Here is a 15,916-nt window from a genome sequence, read left to right as displayed (position 1 = left end):
GCAGGAGTTTGCGAGCTGGACAGATGGTCAGGCAACTCAAAACAGCTTGGGAATCTCGCGGTCCCTGCAGATATACAAGAATCTAAGAATCTTGTTCAAGTTTGCGTCAGACTTCAAGTAAGTATGCATTTAGATGTAAACTGGCCAAAGACTCAGTGACTCATTTTCGATTGACAAGAAGGCTCACGAGTCACGACGACGGAGACCGATTATCGGGACAAAGTCATTACTTCACATTTCACATTTCACCTTCTCCCAGCTTCCGACGGCCTGCAGAATCTAGATACCTATCTAACCGACACGACTTCAAGCTTCAAAACGGCTACAAGCACAACGTCAGCGGTACTATGTTTTCTCCGAGGGCGGAGATTGTTCTTCCAAGGGCGTTGGCCCCTGATACAGCCTCACTGAGTGTAATCTACAGTAAAGCTCCTCTGACCTGTCCTGTCGGGTACTGGTGGTACTATGTATGGGTAAGTATATTGTGCACGTCGGTATTCATGCATATCCGCGAGCACTACCGATACATAATAAGACACCGCGGTATGAAAGTCGAATACAGAAAGGAATGAGTTAAAAAGTAAGGAAAGAATGTTGGAGATACATGGAACACAGACGGAACAGTGCTTGCTACATTCTGTAACTCCCTATGACGAAAATACAAGTTCAAGCATCGAACAATTGTAGCAAAAGCGATACTCACATATCCGTGCTTCCCAGTCTCCACTGCCAGTAGCTAGCATGCTTCCCGACGGGCTGAAATCAACTGATATGACTGTAATACTTACGTCTTAGAACAGGTTGACAGGCCAAACATGAGGCATACCTGAGTTTTTGTGTCCTTGTAACATACATTGAACAGTTGCATTATGTGAGTCGTAAAACTGAACTCCGCGGTCTTTTGAGCCAGACACTACCCATTGCCCATCATGCGACACAGCAACCGAAAGAACATAGTCCTATCATTATCATTATGAGCAACTCCTGTTATGTATATTGATAGAAACACACCTTATGTCCGGTGAAATTCATTGTGCACTGACTCTGTTTATAACCGTCTCTTTTCATCAAGGCAGATACATCCCAATACTTCGAAGTTTTATCCAAGCTCCCACTGACCAAACCCTTACCATCAGGTGTGAAAGCTACGCTATACACACTATCCTGATGTCCTCGTAACCATTCAACAAGCTGCCCAGTGGCCACATCCCATATCCTTACAACAGTATCCAGACTGCCAGCAGCAACATACTCTCCATTAGGACTGATCGCCACAGACGTAACGCCGGCATCCTTATTAAACGAATCGAGATCATTGATGGTGAAGACTCTGGAGGTGCCATCCATGCCCCAAGTTCTCAGTGTCTTATCTCCAGAGCCTGAGACAATCAAACGTCCGTCAGAGGAAAAATCGAGGGAATAGATCTCTTGCTGGTGGCCGTCAAAAATATTGCGAATTCGCCTCTTCGCAATGTCCCATATCTGGGAAAGAAGACAACGTGTGAATAACGATTGGCTTTGAGTGCCGTGTCAGAGACATACCCTGATTTGTTTATCCTCTGCCCCCGTAGCGAGATACTTTCCATCCGGACTAAAGCAGACACTCCGTATGTATAAATCTCCAACGACAGCCCCATCCGCCAGCACCCTGTGTAAGGACTGGTTGACGAAACTAACATAAATCGAGTGTGCGAGCAACGTACCATGTTTTGACGCCCGTCCTGACATTATAAATCTGGACCGTTCGGTTGCATCCTGTGGCAAGGTATTTTCCACCTGGAGAGAACCGCACGCAACAGACAACGCTGGGGATGAAGATGAGTTACATTGCCAGAAGAGAACGATAGTAATAGAGATTAGAATAGGCACGACGACTTACCTTTCATGCATGAGTGTGTGTACCAAACTGACGTCAAGACCCTTCTTGATTTTAGGGTTGAAAATCGCGAACCAATCACTACCTTCCTTCTTAAATTCAGGTGGGTGAGTTGCAATATCCACGTTTGGGAAACCTCCCGCTGGAGTATTGATCGGGATGAGGGTGGCACCGCTACCAGAAGCTTCGCTGGCAGTGAGTTGCAGTTGAATTTGGCCAGCATGACCCATAGGCGTAGCCGCTGTGTTCGAAGGGCCACGAGGTTTCAACGGTTTCGTGGATGGTGGCGGAGGGAGCGTGGGGAAGGCTGCCGGTGGCATAGATGGAGGAGCGCCACCTGTAGATGGTGGGGGGTAATTTAGAAATGGGATTAGGGGAAGTATGTCTGGTATGGGATGATGAAAGAGTAATTACCTGGACGTGCATGCTTGAATCTTTTCCGATCCCTTTGAGCAAAGGGATAATCTAGTTCTCGTCCTCGCTCGCGATCGTGGGGAATGGGTTCATCACCATGCAAGAATGGTGGCTGTTCTGCATTACTCCATATCTGCGTAAAGGCGGGGTCATTCCACTCGGAAGCCGGCTTCAATCGACGATCCGCGTTCATTTCATGCATACACGCCAGAACATCCACCATGGTGGGTCGAAAGGACGGCCCTTCATTCCAGCATGCCACCATTATATCCCACATTGAACCCCGCAACTTCGTGCAATTTTCAGGATGCGAAGGACGTCGTTTATCTAACAAGACGGCGAAGACAATTGCTGCCTCGGACAATTCATAGAAGGGAATCCGACCTGTAAAAATCTATCTCACAATTAGAAAGAGAAGAGAATCCAACGGCATGGTATTACTTACCTCATAACACACGCAAGCATAAGCATAGATGTCACTTTCCTTTGAAGGGACACAACTTGGTTCAGGTCTCAATAACTCAGGCGAAAGCCACCGTGTTGTTCCCTTTGAACGAGTCGTCTCTGAAAGCAATAGTTGCGTGGCAGATACGCGCGACAGTCCAAAATCTCCAATGCACGCTCGTTCATCAGGAGTAATCAATATGTTGACCTGTAGCCGAAAGTAAGGAGCATTCAAAGCTAGAAAGTGGGCATGTATACTTACTCCTTTGAGGTCACCATGGACGATTTTCTCTGCATGCAAGTATGAGAGACCACAGGCAACATCATATGCCTGAGTGTCATGGTTTTGGAACAAGTCTGTAAGATTGAAAGAATATGGACATACCAGTGAATCATGATCAACCACATCTGGAGAAGTATTCTTCAAGAACTGGACAAGATTCCCTTGCTCCATCCAAGGCGACACTAAACACAGCTGTTTCTGGTCGACGTCCAGATAGTAGATTCCAATGAAGGGCAAGAGGTTTTGATGGTTCAGCTGACGCCAGATGATTGCCTCTTGCATGTAGTCCTTTAAGAAGGTTATGAATCTATTGGCTGACTGGACTCACGACAACATACCTTGAGAATCTGCTTCAAATCGGACGTCTCGAATGCCCTTAACACTTTCAAACACACAACCTGCTGCCCAATCTTTCCTTTCCATACATCACCGAATGCGCCTCCTCCGACGGGATAAATACCCTGTTTCTCCACGCCCCGAATTGTAAGGCATTGTGGGTGTAGACCAGACTTTCTAGAGAGACGGATCATTAAATTGGATAAGCAGGATCGCAAATCCGTTGTAATATTTGGATATTCAGCAAGCTGTCGAAAGGGTCAGAAATCAGTCTGTTATGTTCGATTTGAGTCACTTACTAGTTGGAATAAGTCGAGCCAGTCTTGCGCAATGCCATCCCGAGTTGCAAGAAGTTCCTTTCGTCGCTGATGGTCGTCAACAATCTCTTGAATGAGCCGGAGCGCTACGTCAAATTCGAACAAACTGGTGGGTTTTCGTGGTGCACGCATATATCTGAACGTGTGTCGTGTTCACTATAATCTGCCTTTGGGAGACTAGTGCACGCATAAAAACCTGTTTGTAGGCTGTCTTCTCACCAGTTCCTCACCGGTCTCGTGTATCGTGAGACCTAATGGGCGTCACCTAAATAGATTCTGTATGTGCCATCGTTTGACGGGAAGTAGATGAAGTTGAGATAAAGTGGCCGTTAGATACAGCATGCCACAGCATGCCATTATTATGATCGTGGAAACATGAGGAAAGATGGAAGAAACGAAGATCGCGGAAGCGTTTGAGAACTTCTTTCTAAAGCCTCGTCGTCGAAAAGGGTGTTGACGCTCTCGGCCCAGCTTGCCCATTCGTGCTCGCCGGTCTCGGTGCATGACGTTAATATCACTCACATCATATAGGCGCCCTGGATGTTGGGACATTTTTGATATCAAGCTGTACCACCAGCTGAAATTCCATCCCTGCTACCCTGACGACTCTATAAGTTATACCCAACCAGTATGGTGGCCACGAATCACTGATACTCTGTTAAGTAACATGCTCACATTAAAGACGCATGGGTCGAAAGGCTACGAGGCTTGAAGCAAATGAAACCCGCGCGCACCTATCCCTTCAATAGCTTTATTTGTATACGGTGTGCTGAGATTAAATACAGCAGCCCTGTTTCTCTAGTCCCAGTGCAGCACCAGACAAGGTCGCAAAACTAACCCGTTCGCATGCATAATAACTACATGAGATCCATCCACTTTCCTAGTTACGATTTCTCTCTTGCGCACCCGGTGCTGTTCGAGATCTCCCGGATTTCGTGCACAAATAGGGCTTTATAGACTATAGCTCAGTGAGAGCGCATGTGATCTGGAAAAAGACTCAGTACACCTGAGCGAAGACGAAAATTGTCAGCGACGTACATAGCCAGGCACGTTTTGCGGCGAATCCTTTAGACGTGCACCCAGGCACTGTACAGAAAAACGTAGGTACCCTCTTAGGTGGATAAATGGCATCCTTAGCCACCGCGACCGATCGCCGACGGACGGGAGAATGCTGGTCCATATACATCTGAAGCTGTGGAAGGAGGCGTACTAAAGGGCTGCCCGGGATCCAGTTGAAGCTTTCCTGACTGGAAACAAAAGTGGGGGATGGGAATAACGCCGTGTCTGAGGTCGAGTCAGAACTTGATTGGGTGGGGCTTGTGGGCGAGTAAACTCTACTATTGTGTATCGGTGCTGGTAGGATACTGAGCGAAGCACCGGCATTGGCCGGAAGCTGGTTGTGGGAGGGACTCGCCGGTATGTGGAAGGGGCTGTGATTAGAATTCAAGGAGTTATCTATCATCGCGAACAAAGGCAAGGTCGGAAGAGAAGGAAGCGAAGAAGGCAAAGAATGTAAGTTCTCAACCTCTCCTGGTCGTAGCGTCATTTGAGCATCTTTACTCTCAACGTTGAAGTCATCAGCAAGACCAGACTGCTCCATGACATGTTTGGAGTCGAATTGAGGTGCGACCCTATCCAACGATGCGGCCCCTCCATCGTGCTTTGAACACTCTCCTGGTAGAAGTGACGCCAACAACTCTTGTAGGAGCTTGGCATACTTCTTATAACCTTGCCTTTCGTTTGGGTCGGTTCCTGGAGAATTAAGGCAGGCGATCGCACTCTGCACGCATTCACCAATGTCGACGCGCGTTGTATCATCAAGATGACAGGAGTAATTGGGCTGAAGGATCTTCACAAGGAACTCCGCCGCAGATGTGACTGAAAAGCTTTCGGTGTCCAGACCGTAAGGAACGTAGATCCCTGTAACAACGATCAGTATAGTTTAAGAATAGAACATGAGTTGAACACCCACGTTTACGGCGAGCTTGTCGATCTCTTTGTTCAATCATCGATTCGATAACATCTACCGCTACTGACACAAAACGGAATAGAGACAGTTGATCATTGCCCGCATCCTGCCCAGCTGCTTGATGAAAGCCGTACGACAGAGCAATGAGGAAAGAAAAGCGATACACCGACTCGAGTTGATCAGCTCGGAATACGGCTTCGGCGTCTTCTTTATTCACGTTCGCTTCCAGGATGGGAGACCACTTCGCTTGCAGTGCCCGAAGCTCCTCGCACGTATCAGCTGCAAGCTTCTTGCCGTTAAGCACCTAAGCAAGCAATAAGTCAACTCGATGTCGAATGAATCATGGCACTGCGTACCTTGGGAACCGCGGTCGAAGATATCAAGTTGGAGTATCGTTTCTCCATGAATTTCGCCATGTCCTTCATCAGCTCGGTATAACAACATAGATGTACGTCGGCGATCCTCATGTTGTATTCGGAACTAGCCCACCAATTCTCCGACCGATTGGCGATATAGTCGGCGGAGCTGATAGAAGGCCGCTGGCCGTGCTGCAAGCTTGTGAAACAGTCCAGGTTGAAGCAATTGAGCCAGACCCTCGTTCGGTTGAGTTGTTCTCGCGCCTGGACTTCATTGGTTGGATTCTCTATTGGAGGAAGGTGGAGACCCAACTCCGTGGCAATCCTGTGAGAATGAGTTCAGTTGAGAGCTGCTTTATGACCACAGGGAACTTACCGAATAGCAACACCGAGATATAGATATGAACGCGAGTCTTCCTGACGTGTGAGAGGCGGGTACAAGCTCAGAAGAATATAGGCCATGCACATCTCCACATTCTTCTGGCCACGAAGTAACGACCTGCCAGCAGAAGCCTCAGCATACGACATTGCTTGCTCATGTAGCCCAGGCCTTTTCTCGTAGTATTTCGACGCGATGGCGCAAATAACGGTGAACAAGAAAGGGCTAAGGTCTCCAGTTCTCTGAGGCGTATAAAGTACCGGATCGACAAGAGATACCGATGGATTCATGGTATCGAAGAACCTATAGTCAAAGGTGAGATTTCTTAGAAATCGATGAATGATAAAGTACGTACAGCGCAAAGAGCTCTTCGGCTTCCTGAGGGGTGAGCACACCATCCGCAAGAACGCCAGGTACTGGAGTTATACTATGCTTCTCCAGATCAAGTCCGTAACCTAGAAGACTTGAAGTTTCAGAGGTTGATCTCAAATTGGCTTTTAGTTCATGCCTCACGGGAAATGTCAACATTAGCGAAGTCTGTTCCGTCTTCTTCGACTTTTACGTCCGGACATGCGAACTGGATTCTATGACTTCCAGATGGATGGATAGTGCCTTGCAGAATGTGTCTGTTCCCGATTCGTTGACGTTTTCGTGGTTGCAGTATTCGCTTACTCATCCTTCTCCGATCCGGGGGTTTTGTGTCTTCCTCAACAGCCGCCGCGAAACCGACTTTGTGAAAGTGGAAGTTGTAGGGGCTGTCCTCTTCAGACATAGAGCTATCTTCTTCAACATCCCCACCGCTTGAAGTTCCTCCGGGCTCCACTTTAACGTCATACCTATTATTTGTGGGCAGACTTCCACCCCCGACACCAATAAAGCCTCCGAATTGAGCCAAAGAATCGCGCGCTTTGACGTTCCAATCCTCGATGACTGCACTTTTGCTTACCGGGGATTCTATTTCGTATGAGTCGTCGCTGAAGTGTGACCCCGTAGAAGGTGTGAAAATAGGTGGAACTAATGTATCAGCAACCGAGAGCGATGGCCGTACAGAACCCTTCCTCCCTTCTTCTGCTGCTAACTGGGCCATAAGTTTTTCTATCGTTTCGGCTTGTTTCTGAATTTCAGCCAAAAGATGTTCGCGCTTCCTGGTAAGTCACGTCAGGCATGGCAAGACAGTAGAGATGAATACTGACGGTGGTCTTCGTCGCTTTTTTCTGCTGGGAATGACGCACTCGTGACCACCATTCAGACACCTTTTACAAGGATCCGTGTCACTCTTGAATTCACAACGAACCTTCAGGTTCTTACAGCGTGCACAGGCCCCACTGAAAGTTGAACTATATCATTAACAATTAGCGACGGACGTGTTTAGCAAACTCACGGTTTATGGCGCTTGTCCGTGAATTCACTTCTCCTAGTGAATGATTCAGGATCCGATAATCGATCACTTTGCGAATTTGGTGGGAAGAGTACGTGGCTTGTAGGTGCGTCATCATATGGCGGTGTAAGTAACTTCTGTCTGTTATGACCCAGGTCCTCGTATTGATCATGATTACCTTCCACGAAGTTCAAGACAAAAGGCTCCCCAATAAGAAAGGTATCGTTGAACAGTTTATTTCTGGGAGATGTATTAAACAACTCTTGCTGGCCGACTAGAACCTGACTGCGCGTTGATGTCGAAGGTAAATTATCGTCTTTGGGGCAACGACTAGCATCTCGACCATGGTAATTATCAACGTTGGAAAAGATGGGGCCTGGGTTAGGATGTTTAGATGGAGTAGCTTCGCGACAGTCGAGGAATGCGCAACCTGTGTAGGGATATAAGTTAAAGACTCCACCGTGATCGCATGATTGCGAAAAAATAAGTTTACCGTTTTCCACCGTAATACGAAGTGACTGCTGCAGTCGTCTAATCAATGTTGATTCGTCGGGCATCTCGGTATCCTGATGAAATAAAAAAATGATCAATGGGTCCGATGCATCGCAGTAGAACACTAAATTGACCTGGTCCGTCACTAGCGCAATCCAGTCTTCGTCGTGAGTAATGACGACCTTAATATCATGTCGGTCCGCTACAGATCGCAGAATGTAATCGTTGATGGCCTTCAATGGGTGATAAAGCTGGTAGAAGCCAAAGTATTAGTGCATAGGATGACCCGGCCACAGGAGCGGTATCACCTCCAGCGCTGGAATAATGTCATCCTCTTCCACACTGGTGTCACTATCGTAGTCCGCATAGGAGGCATCGGTATCACAATGGAATCCTGCTTCATCCGTGGTATGCGTGGCCTCCGATTCACTAGACGGGGATGGGGGCCCAGCTGCGAAAGACGCTGACCCAGCTAGAGACGATAATCCCGACCTAGAGAAGGAATCCCCTCCATTATATGGAAAATGGGATCCCTTCTTGCCAAGGGCATCCCTCCACGATGACTCGTAGGTGCTCGTGACTTCCACGCCTGATCCGCCAAAAAATGCTTTGAGCTTGTGGGGGATCGAGATACGGAAGCCACGGATGAACAGTGCCTGGTTGTGATTGTCATTGTCGGAAGGGGAACATCTGGTTGAAAATGTTTCGTGAAGAGAAGAATCCGATAACTCCAGACGACCAGCGCCCCCAGGCAGGCTGCCGGTGTTCACAAATATCTCACAGGTCCGTTCCTTGACATCGGTATTGAAAACTGCGTTCTCCCAGGAGTTGGTCTTGTCGAAGCCGGTAACAAAATAGATAGCCCCATTCTCGATTTCCATCCCAAGCGTTTCATTTACGAACTTGTACCAGCTGATTGAATATCGTTCAGCGTACTTGCGAAACACAGCGAGGTTCTGGCAGTCAACGCTATCCGCTCCATTGGGTGGCAAAATGACTGCCCCTCGATCCTGAGAGAACCTGATGCTAAAACCAGCACCTCCTCCCACTGGAATGCCACTAAAAGTGCACGACCATGAGTTATTCATGATCAACTCGAATTAGAATAGAAACTCACGGCACTAAAGCTGTTCCTTCAACTCCCAAAGTCCGTTTTTCTGCACCGCGGCTCAATACGGGTTCGCCAGGTCGAAAAATATTGTGGGTTCTCCGTTTCGCACCATTCCACGAGAGTGGTTGAAAGTTATCCGGAACCCCATACTGATTAACGGGATCGTCTGCGGAGCGGCAAACGTTGAAGACAAAGTCAAAACTACCGTCGGCCCTAAGGATTCCTACGTCACCAATCTGAACTCCTGCCGCGCAGTATTCAGGCGACAATTCGTTGTTTGGTTCGGGGATCCATAGAGCACAGCCGCGGCGAAGAGGGTAAAGCGCACGGGCGAATATCTGACTTGCTTGAATGATTTTGTCCATCGTCGGGGGGGGTGAACGAGTTTGGATGGGAGTTGAACGTTGAAGCCTGAGGCCTTAAATTTAACTATTTCACGCGATGTATGTAATACGGGAGAACGCGAAATTTCAGAAGCGACGTAGCATCGCCTGTCCACCGCCAAAGGGAGGAATGAATATGGGTCAATCAGAAAGTCAAGACCCCGCACCTCGTTCCACCTGTTCTTCAACAGCTTTCCATTAGGTTTGTCACTGAGTCCAAGTCCACGTGCAGATGCTAGCTAGGGCGATGAATAGTAACGTAGGTCCAGTACAGCAGTCGCAATATCAAAGTTCGAAAGCGCGGGGTTGAGCAGGTTTCCACAAGCTACAGTGTGGCGGGCGGTAAGCATCGCCCCCAAACTCATGTCGCGGATGTTTTCTTGCTCTTTATCATACGCGTGGATTCAGCGCGATCGGTGCGTCATTCTGATTGGATAGGAAATATAATTCAGGTATGAAAAAACAATCACATAGCTCATACAGATACCTATCAATAGAGGAGACTGAATACCGTATCCAGAGCCCAGCCGACATTTACTCTCTAGGTGCACCACGACCAACACCAGCGAACTGCGGCCTAAATTCCCCAGGAGCGTCCTCCTTCTTCCTGTACGAGTCACGGTCTCCACGGGGTGGCCGGTAAGCACCCTCTCCTCCAGCACGAACACCAGCAGGACGGGGTGGCCGGGCAGGTTTCTTGTGAGTGGAAGGGACAATTTCGGCAGGGAGATTGAGCCTAAGAAGTCACTGAGTGCGAAAATTGGGTGATTGGAGCGGTAAACCCGTACCATTCGCGAAGGTATTCGATACCTTCGGGAGTGAGAGTGTAATAGTACCATTGCCACGAGAATTGAGTCTTCACGTAGTTCTTGGATGTCAAACTTTGGAGGGCCTTGATGACTTGAAGGTTGGGAACATCAAGTTCTTCGTGCTTCGGCGCATTGAAGTCTTTCTTTGCTACCATTACGCCCTCTATATTAAAACAAGAAGTGAAGTCAAGCTCTAGTTTATTGTGATCTGAAAGCCACGCACCTTTGAAGAGGTATTCGTAGATGCGGAGCCTGTTCTCTTTGGGGATGATCATGATGGGCTGCTAGGATTTTCGGGCGAACGCTGGGGGGAATAACACTTCAGACCTTCAGTCTTGTCTTTCCGTAACATACGTACTGCGAAGCTGATATCGCACAAGTTCGAACTATAGATGCAAGAATTGGTCAGTGAAATTGTCATCCAATCACTCTGGACCGAATCCAACCCTTCCTTTGGTCCGATTTCCTTCGCAAAAGCTGGAAGAGGACTATAATAACATGACGAATCGTAAAACATACTCACTTCGCGGTTTTGACGAGGGCTGGCGAAAGTCTTGAGGTCGACGAGCGATGTGTCTTAGTCGGGTGTAATTCTCACGAGGCCACCGTTTGGCTTTGTCTATCTGTGAAGGTCAATGTCACACAAGACCAAACTTACACTAGCGATCTCAAAATTAAAACTCATCCGTCCCTTCGCATTCTCTTTCCGGTACAAATGAGAACTTTTCATTTTCTCTTCTCTGGAAGCAGTCCAAAATCAGTCCACATTTCTGCCTTTGATGCACCCTTCCGAATCCATTGACAGGCCATAAAACGCCAAGCTTGATTTCGAGATAAGATTATCAACAGCTGACAATGATGGATAAATACTCCGACATTCGTTTTCCAAGCTCTCTCGACTTGCTCCCATCATCCTTTAGAGGCGACGCGAAGGACGAAATGGCTGCATCCGACCCTGTTCTGTTAACCTTACCATCCTTGACTCCTTCATTAGCTGTTGAGGTGTGGTTCCAAGTTCCTCCTCCGACAGTCCCTCCTGAAGTTTTACCAGGTTGTCCCGAACGGCGTAACCTTTCATCGCATTATAGTTCAAGCTGATGGACGGGTATGTTCCCTTAGAGCCATCGATCTGTTCAGTCATCCATACATTCATAGACCCACGATATAGTCATCGGACCTGAAGCGCCAAAAGACCATCTCACTCAGAAATACCAGGGTACTATCATTGGACGATATGCCAATCGTATCCCGGTGGGCAAGCACGAGCTGGAACGCAACGGATTCAAAGCTGAATTTGACGCGCAAGCGAACGGTGAGTTTACTTTTCAATGCCAATAGGCGGCGCAATTGAGGATCGTTACCAGAAAACCCTCGCGTTTCATTGCACGGCGGTCCGGTTGGTTTTGATTCACTGGCATTCCAAGTGCTATCACCCGAAGAAACTCCGTCTTTATTCTCTCAAGCAGAACTAGCACATTTACCCAAATCCGGACAAGGCTCCTCTTTTGGATTTTTCCGACTCGAATCACCTGATGGCGACCAAGGTTATCCGGGAAAGCTTCTGGTTGAAGCCTTGGTTGCCCTTGTTGAGCCGGGGGAGCAGGGACGGAAGTACTCCGATTCACCGGATGGGGCCGTTGGTCAAGAATACGATCTCGGAAGCATCGTCTACGTTTATAGGGCAAAAGTTGACAAGGGGGTCACCGCTGTCAACCTGACTAACGTGAGTATTGCCCTTTATTCTGCTCTTACTTCGCTGAAGGGAATGTAGCATTGGGGGTTCAATTTGGATGCAAGTTTGAAAGAAGGAGAAGAAACGCTATCCGTAAAGGAACACACATTAATTATGAAGGTGGGGGTTTGGCTCTTGGCTTCTACTTTTTGTCTTACTTCGCTCTAGGCTAAACATGTTGCGGTCCTTGACGCTGATAGTCTCATTACCGGCTTCAGAGATACCCCAAGGGAGCATGTACACGATGGAAAGAAGATTGGCGAAGGACATCCCGACTCAGGCTACGGTATAAGCAATGTGTCTTCCTAACCAATCTTGTTCGCAGTGAAATTGATAAACAGCATTTATAGACGACTACTATCGCTTCGAAGATAAAGCAATCGGCATTCCCAGACGTGTACCGTTGTCGTCTCTTAATGCACTTGACATTCTTGGTGACGTGTTGAAGCCTTCCAACGGGCCCAGCGCGTCTCGCGGTTCCCGACCTGACCCCGTTGTCGAACTTGCGTCGGAGAGGTCGGGAATCAAGCTGGTGTTTGATACCAACCGTCCGTGTTACGTTCTCTAAGCTTATATTCGTTATAACGACGTCTACTCTAGAATCCGGGGCAATGTTCTACTCCAATGGCTTGGCAGACCCTGCCAAAGGTGCTCGCAAGAAGATTCACGGGGGATCCGGCATCATGAATAAAGGGGATGGTTATCCAAAATGGGGTGTGTGTCTTCCTTTCTCTGTGAGTTCACTTCTGATACGTTTTATTTTCGTAGGGGCCGCGTTCCTTGAGTTCCACGAGCCATTGGCTGCCTTTCTCGACACGAGCAACAAGGACAAGAACGACACGTTGCTCACGTCGGACGAGTTGTATCACAACTACGTGAGGGTAGATGTTAGGTTCAAGGAACCAAGAAGGAAGTAGACTAGCGTTTGTGCACGAAATGACTTTATCCCTTATTGTATGAATTATGTATGTTTGGTGTTTTCATTTTCATTCCCACGTTGAGATTGCCTCTCTCTGGTTCTTCATATCTCCCTTATTCCCGTATACCTTTGCCTGCCTTCGATGTTGAGCTTAAGGACAAGGACATCGATGATTCAAACGTCCACCGTTGCTCACGAGTTGCATCACACGGAAAGGCACCATGGATTCCAATATTATCACATGGAGTTGCGCAGACCAGAAAAACCTGCGTGTCATCGGTTTCTTGATCTCACCTTGATCCAGTACATCGACTCTAAAAAGAGGAAATGTCAGCCGAGCAGCCCGTTCCAGTCTACAGCAACCTCAATGAACTCTATGGAGAACTCGGCAGTACTTTAAACCATGCCCAGAGGTGGAATGAGCTTGCGGAAGACTTCCAGAAAAAGTTTGGGAGGAAACCTGCTTATATCGTCAGGGCTCCTGGACGAGTCAAGTGTGTATTTCTCTGTCTTGACTGATGAATGTCAAAGGCTTATCAGGACATAGTCTCATAGGTGAAGGGTTCTACAACGTTTATTATGCTTCGAAAAACTTATTTTCTAGACAAATGAAAGGTGAACACATCGATTACTGTTTATTCGGCGTTCTCCCTGCAGCGATTGAACAAGATATCCTCATCGCCTGTGCCCCACGCTCTACTCTCGTATCCTCTCAAGGCGGTTCGCACGAGCCAGGTCATGTCACTGCAGAGAACTCGCAAATGAAATACGCTCCACAGACTTTTGCACCATCACAGAAACGGCGAGGAAGTGTCACGGAAGGCCAAATAAACATCGAGGAATGGCATTTGGACATCAACAAGAAGGAATTGAGATGGGAGAGCTATGTCAAGGCGGGATACTATGTGCGTTTTGTTGCGTTCTGCCCTCCAAGTCAACTTATATATTTTTTCCCCTTAGGGAGTCTTGAACACTTATTTCAGCGGCGATCCATCCTCTCTCCCAGTACCTGTGGATCTGCTCGTTACAGGAGCGGTGCCTGCAGGTTCAGGTTTATCTTCTAGCGCAGCAATGGTAGTTGCCAGCACCTTAACCTTTCTAGCAGTCAACGGAAAGGTGCTTTCGAGTAGAACTTAAATCATCACATGGCCTGACGGAATTATAGCTAGATGCAAACTCGACGGCTACCGAAAACTCAAAGAAGATAAGCAAAGGCGATTTGGTAAGAATGGCAGTTGCAAACGAGTATCGTGTCGGTAAGCCTGTCTCCATAATCGTGTTATAAAGATCTCTTGTTCAGACGGTGAATGCAGGTGTAAATTCGGGCGGGTAAGGATTCGCATTCAACGTCTCTGGGTGCTCGTTTTTCATTGGACCGCGTCTTCAGTATGGATCAAGCCGCTTCTGTCATTTCAAATTCTTCAGCTGCGCTTTACATCTCATTCTTCCCTAAGCTGGATGCTTCTCCTGCTCCCCTTCCCCCTGGAGCGGTATTCGTTTGTGCCAATTCACTGGTTGTTTCCGACAAAGCCGTAACCGCGAAAACCAATTACAACTTACGAGTTGTGGAGACACTTGCCGCTGCACGGATTTTGGCTCGACATCTCAACTTGCCCATCGAAAAAGACGAAAAAATTCAGCTTCGAGAGGTCGTAGGCAGGATGGTTGGTGAGGTTAAGGAAGAAGGCGAGATGCCTGTAGAGAGATTAATCGAAGCTTTGAAGAGGATGGATGGTGAACTGGATGTATTGAAACCAACCAGGGAATCCGCCGACGGACAACTCGGGGTCACGCTCGATGAGATGATAGAGAAGTCGGGTTTATCCAAGGAAAACTTCCATGACGTGTATCTATCATGGGTCGAAGGCGAGTTTCGTCTCAAAATCTTGGATCCCAGGCTAATTCCACTCGCCTTTAAGTTGAAGCTACACACTTCCAGCTCTTTAAGAGAGCCAAACATGTGTTCTCAGAGGCATTACGCGTCCTCGAATTCCGGCAGACTTGCCTTGATGCTACTGCCAATCCTTCGTTTTCACCGTTAGATGTCATCAAACGATTAGGCGATCTCATGAACGAATCTCAGAAGAGTTGCAATGAGCTCTACCAGTGTTCCTGCCCCGAGTTGAACCAGCTCACGGCACTCGCAAGGGAAGCCGGCGCGTACGGGAGTCGATTGACTGGTGTGTTCTCCTGGTGTGTTTCGACGAGCATGCGCTCAGATTTTTGTCATTCTTAGGAGCGGGTTGGGGAGGCTGCACTGTATCAATTGTTGCGGAGGATAAAGTAGAGTCATTTATCAAGCAAGTCAGCGAAGCGTATCCATTATACAAAACCCTGAAGGGAGATGCCTTGAAGGAGGCGATTTTCGCAACCAAACCTAGCAGCGGCGCGTGTGGTAAGTTCTTATTTGTCCGAGCTGTTTAACGAGTTGCTAATACTGATGGTTATGCAGTGTTCAAATTCGAAGATTGAGGTGACAGAGCGGTTGATTATAATGTGTTTTATCTAAGATTAATTTTTTTCCGACATACTCATTGATCAGCTCTGTCATCTGGCGAAATCCATAACTCTCGCTTTTCTCCTCTAATCGTTCTATGGTGTCTTGCAGAGGTATCAATTCCTAGATTGAAAATGGACAGGGAGACCCGCGGAATACGTTTCCGCAAAGGACTAGGCTGTCGCCAGATACCTCAAGGAGACGGAAGGCGATGTGAGAGT

The 15,916-nt window shown here is 47.8% G+C and overlaps 5 protein-coding genes across 5 annotated transcripts; 2 read left to right on the top strand and 3 right to left on the bottom strand.

Moving 5' to 3' along the window:
- Window positions 1-516: 516 nt before the first annotated feature.
- Window positions 517-4,184, bottom strand: E1B28_010914 (uncharacterized protein). Its single transcript, XM_043155900.1, has 13 exons — window positions 3,653-4,184; window positions 3,356-3,601; window positions 3,120-3,305; window positions 2,997-3,065; window positions 2,736-2,942; window positions 2,291-2,684; window positions 1,880-2,213; window positions 1,704-1,805; window positions 1,543-1,648; window positions 1,012-1,482; window positions 827-959; window positions 704-775; window positions 517-647 (listed from the first exon to the last, which is right to left on the bottom strand). Exons 1-13 carry the CDS (start codon window positions 3,800-3,802, stop codon window positions 631-633), a joined length of 2,487 nt encoding a protein of 828 aa, XP_043005682.1. The 5' UTR covers window positions 3,803-4,184; the 3' UTR covers window positions 517-630.
- Window positions 4,185-4,635: 451 nt separating this feature from the next.
- E1B28_010913 (uncharacterized protein) lies at window positions 4,636-9,720 on the bottom strand (the record flags this gene model as incomplete). The annotated part of the gene is made up of 13 exons (XM_043155899.1): window positions 4,636-4,655; window positions 4,709-5,590; window positions 5,643-5,943; window positions 5,996-6,320; window positions 6,372-6,677; window positions 6,730-6,829; window positions 6,888-7,519; window positions 7,568-7,699; window positions 7,756-8,182; window positions 8,246-8,318; window positions 8,379-8,495; window positions 8,553-9,303; window positions 9,362-9,720. 13 exons carry the CDS (start codon window positions 9,718-9,720, stop codon window positions 4,636-4,638), a joined length of 4,425 nt encoding a protein of 1,474 aa, XP_043005681.1.
- A 445-nt stretch (window positions 9,721-10,165) lies between these two features.
- Window positions 10,166-11,175, bottom strand: E1B28_010912 (uncharacterized protein). The gene is made up of 5 exons (XM_043155898.1): window positions 11,071-11,175; window positions 10,906-10,933; window positions 10,771-10,851; window positions 10,527-10,710; window positions 10,166-10,474 (listed from the first exon to the last, which is right to left on the bottom strand). The coding sequence occupies exons 3-5, from the start codon at window positions 10,820-10,822 to the stop codon at window positions 10,273-10,275; spliced, it is 438 nt and encodes a 145-aa protein (XP_043005680.1). The 5' UTR covers window positions 10,823-10,851; window positions 10,906-10,933; window positions 11,071-11,175; the 3' UTR covers window positions 10,166-10,272.
- A 227-nt stretch (window positions 11,176-11,402) lies between these two features.
- On the top strand, window positions 11,403-13,196 carry E1B28_010911 (uncharacterized protein; the record flags this gene model as incomplete). Its single annotated transcript, XM_043155897.1, has 9 exons — window positions 11,403-11,549; window positions 11,599-11,652; window positions 11,703-11,859; window positions 11,912-12,270; window positions 12,319-12,399; window positions 12,448-12,565; window positions 12,630-12,827; window positions 12,880-12,993; window positions 13,048-13,196. 9 exons carry the CDS (start codon window positions 11,403-11,405, stop codon window positions 13,194-13,196), a joined length of 1,377 nt encoding a protein of 458 aa, XP_043005679.1.
- A 520-nt stretch (window positions 13,197-13,716) lies between these two features.
- On the top strand, window positions 13,717-15,670 carry E1B28_010910 (uncharacterized protein; the record flags this gene model as incomplete). The annotated part of the gene is made up of 8 exons (XM_043155896.1): window positions 13,717-14,103; window positions 14,159-14,314; window positions 14,364-14,454; window positions 14,512-14,527; window positions 14,586-15,064; window positions 15,118-15,378; window positions 15,435-15,593; window positions 15,651-15,670. The coding sequence occupies 8 exons, from the start codon at window positions 13,717-13,719 to the stop codon at window positions 15,668-15,670; spliced, it is 1,569 nt and encodes a 522-aa protein (XP_043005678.1).
- Between the last annotated feature and the right edge of the window lie 246 nt (window positions 15,671-15,916).

Source organism: Marasmius oreades, chromosome 7 (genome assembly GCF_018924745.1).
Source record: "Marasmius oreades isolate 03SP1 chromosome 7, whole genome shotgun sequence".
NCBI classification, from domain to species: Eukaryota; Fungi; Basidiomycota; class Agaricomycetes; order Agaricales; family Marasmiaceae; genus Marasmius; species Marasmius oreades.
The sequence above is the reverse complement of the archived record's forward strand: the minus strand, read 5'-3'. Positions and strand labels throughout refer to the sequence as shown.